This window comes from Egretta garzetta, unplaced genomic scaffold (assembly GCF_000687185.1).
Source record: "Egretta garzetta isolate BGI_Z169 unplaced genomic scaffold, ASM68718v1 scaffold326, whole genome shotgun sequence".
NCBI lineage: Eukaryota > Metazoa > Chordata > Aves > Pelecaniformes > Ardeidae > Egretta > Egretta garzetta.
In genome coordinates, this window is record NW_009260026.1 from 3,174,915 (window position 1) to 3,177,761 (window position 2,847).

Below are 2,847 nucleotides of genomic sequence, written 5' to 3' on the forward strand. Positions count from 1 at the left end.
GTAGCACAACATGGTTGGTTCAGCTGCCTCTGCTCACAAAGTCCTTGAACACCGCGTTGAAACGGGCAACGCTGGGCAAGTAACATCATGAGTGCCTTGGGTTTCCTTATATGCTCATTAAGGGCCTAATAACTGAAATTGCATCACCCCTACTCACCACACTGCACTTAGTTTACTAAGTCATTCATTACCTACTGGCTACTTACTCCTGATCGGGGATAGTTTTACAATCAATGTATTTACTACATTCTCAGCCCTCTCTCTGAACTTTTTCCTTTATTCTACCCATGGTACCCAGTCATCTGCCTTCTACTTCACACCAAGCATTTTCTTTCTCAAAGGTTTCCAAGCTGATTTTCAGGGTAAGCAATACTAAGGAAAAAAAAAAAAAGGAACTTGCTGAAATAATACAAGGACTGTCTGGAAGCTGACTATTGTCCAAGAGAAAAAAACCCACATAAAAACCTTTTATAAATAAGTTCTTTTCTTAGTGCTTACCTATTATGCAAGCATAACTAGTGAACTGTTTTTAAAGAAGCAGCAAAATGTAGTAATGCCTGCATTCCCTCCTCTTCCAGCATGAGAGGCAAAGAAAGGTAAGTGAACAGTAAGTGAACAACAAGTGATCTGTATTCCCTGGCTGTACAAAATGAGTGCAGCTCCTGTACTTACCGAGGATTCCCACGTTCAGGATTCCCACATTCAGGATACATTGATGGGACAATGTAACTGTTTGGATTGTGTGATTTTTAGGAAGGAATCTGTCTCTATCACAAACTCTTAAGTTGCCTGTGTGCAGAAGGCATTCATTTCAACCACAGAGAAAGCACAAGACTACTTTGGAATGCAGACTGGCAGAGACTACATGAAAAAGGCCATTTTGTGTAAATTCATCTGTCTCACTGCACAATCCCATACATCCAATATGAGAAACGAACTAATTATTTAACATTTGCATACAAATTACATATTTTGGAGTTCTGTGGCATGGTTCCCTGTGTGATCTTGGGCCAGTTTCTGAGCCTCTCTACAGCTCTGCTTCCTTGTTTGCAAAGCAGATTAGTATTACTTATGCAGGATGGGGTGAGGCTTAATTACCTCAGGTTTGTAAAGGGCTTTCTGATCTTCAGATACTATGTAGAAGAAGGACTAGAAAAATCAATTTAAGAAGCAAAATAGCATGTAAGCCCACATCCACACAACAAACATTTGGTATATCAAATTCATACAGAAAATTTGTATTAACATTTCTTTGCAGTAGCAGCAAAAAAATTTTATTAACAGAAAGTATAAAATATATATATTAAAAATAACTAATTCACTTACTTCTTCCTAATTTCTAGGTCTGAAACTGGAACACATCTCAGGCCAGCTCCCAATACCATGAGGGATGATGTTAGTAAGACAGTTACCCTCAGACCTAAGATGAAAAAACAACAGTATTTTACAAGTTAAGTCAGCAATGTTGCAAAAAAAAGTTGCCTAAATACACATATATTTACATGCAGTCTCACAGAAGTAATGCATATCTCTTTCAACTCATGAACACTTTGGTGCCAATATGAATTACAGATACATTATGAAATGCTGTGTTATTTTCTATACTTACACTCCAGAATTACAAAGGCGTACTCTTGGCACACTATCACACAGGACTGTACCCAAAATCATACCGACATTTGTGGAAGTGAAAAGTGATATCAAAAGTACCATAAAAATGTACAATATTCCCTTCAGCATTAGAAGCATCAAGGAATATGCTCTAGTGTGTGATCTGAAATCTAGGTAGATCCAAAGAAAGATCTGGACTCGTGCATTCTTTTCCAACCATCTAATGAACACAGGCACAGAACTGTTATGGTTTACCTTCATAATGCAGATTTGCATTTTATCCTGAAGAAATAACCATGTATCCAGGGGGGAAAAAAAAGTGCAAATATTTTTTTGCAGTCCTTGCAATTAGGCCAGGTTTTTGCTGTGCTCAGCTCAAATTGTCAGAGGTTGTAAATATAGTACAACAGAAAAAAGCTACAATTGACTGATTCCTTGAATATGTTTTTTCCTCATACTGCGATGCACAACTGAGAAGCACTTAGATTAGAAACAACTTTATCTCAGTGCTGCAATTCCTTTCGCCAGCCGTTTACTTGCTGCTGCGAAGGTGTTTCCACCAGCAGCAAACAGAAAGAGAACGGTGACAGCTGAGGGGCTTAACCTCCAGAATCTTGTAAAACACCAAAATAATAAATATGCACAATTAAAATCCACTGATACAGTCTGTATCTGTGGAGCCATAAAACTTGAAACAATTTCACAGCAATAAACAGAAAATAAAGGGCTTTCATGTTCTTAGCAGAGCATAATAAAAACAATTTAATGATAACAAGCACACAGTACCTGTAACTTTTAGATGAAACTAGTGACTACCCAAAACACAGATGGAAAAAGAATAATTCCCTGTGATAACCCACCTAGCAAACAAACAATTTTGATTCTTTCTAAACCTGCTAATTTTCAGAGAAGCGCTCCCTCTATGTTAATGACTTCTGTAATCAGTACAATTCAAACAGTAGTCGCAGTAAGTATTTTGTCTTCATGTGACGTTTATGGGGGTTTTAGAGCATGTATTTTACTAAAATGTAATTTTAGAGGATGAGACATCACTTCGCTCTTGTTGCAACAGCTCTTCATGAACCTCACTCACAGGAATGCAACTCCTTGTGCTGGACATTGCACAAACCAAACCAACAGACAGCTCCTCTCTCCATCAGCCTGGCTCAAGACAACCCAAACAAAAAGAATTTTGCGTTACAGGTTTTCTGAAATGGAAGCATGACTTCCTTTGGT

The 2,847-nt window shown here is 38.0% G+C and overlaps 1 protein-coding gene across 2 annotated transcripts in view; it reads right to left on the minus strand.

The window, feature by feature from the left end:
• SLC49A4 (solute carrier family 49 member 4) overlaps window positions 1-1,415 on the minus strand; it is a 49,715-nt gene extending 48,300 nt beyond the window's left edge. For both annotated transcript variants that reach the window (XM_035896320.1, XM_035896319.1), the window contains exon 1: window positions 1,327-1,415. In XM_035896320.1, the coding sequence (XP_035752213.1) occupies window positions 1,327-1,385 (59 nt within the window). In that variant the 5' untranslated portion in view covers window positions 1,386-1,415. The remainder of the gene's footprint in view (window positions 1-1,326) is intronic.
• Between the last annotated feature and the right edge of the window lie 1,432 nt (window positions 1,416-2,847).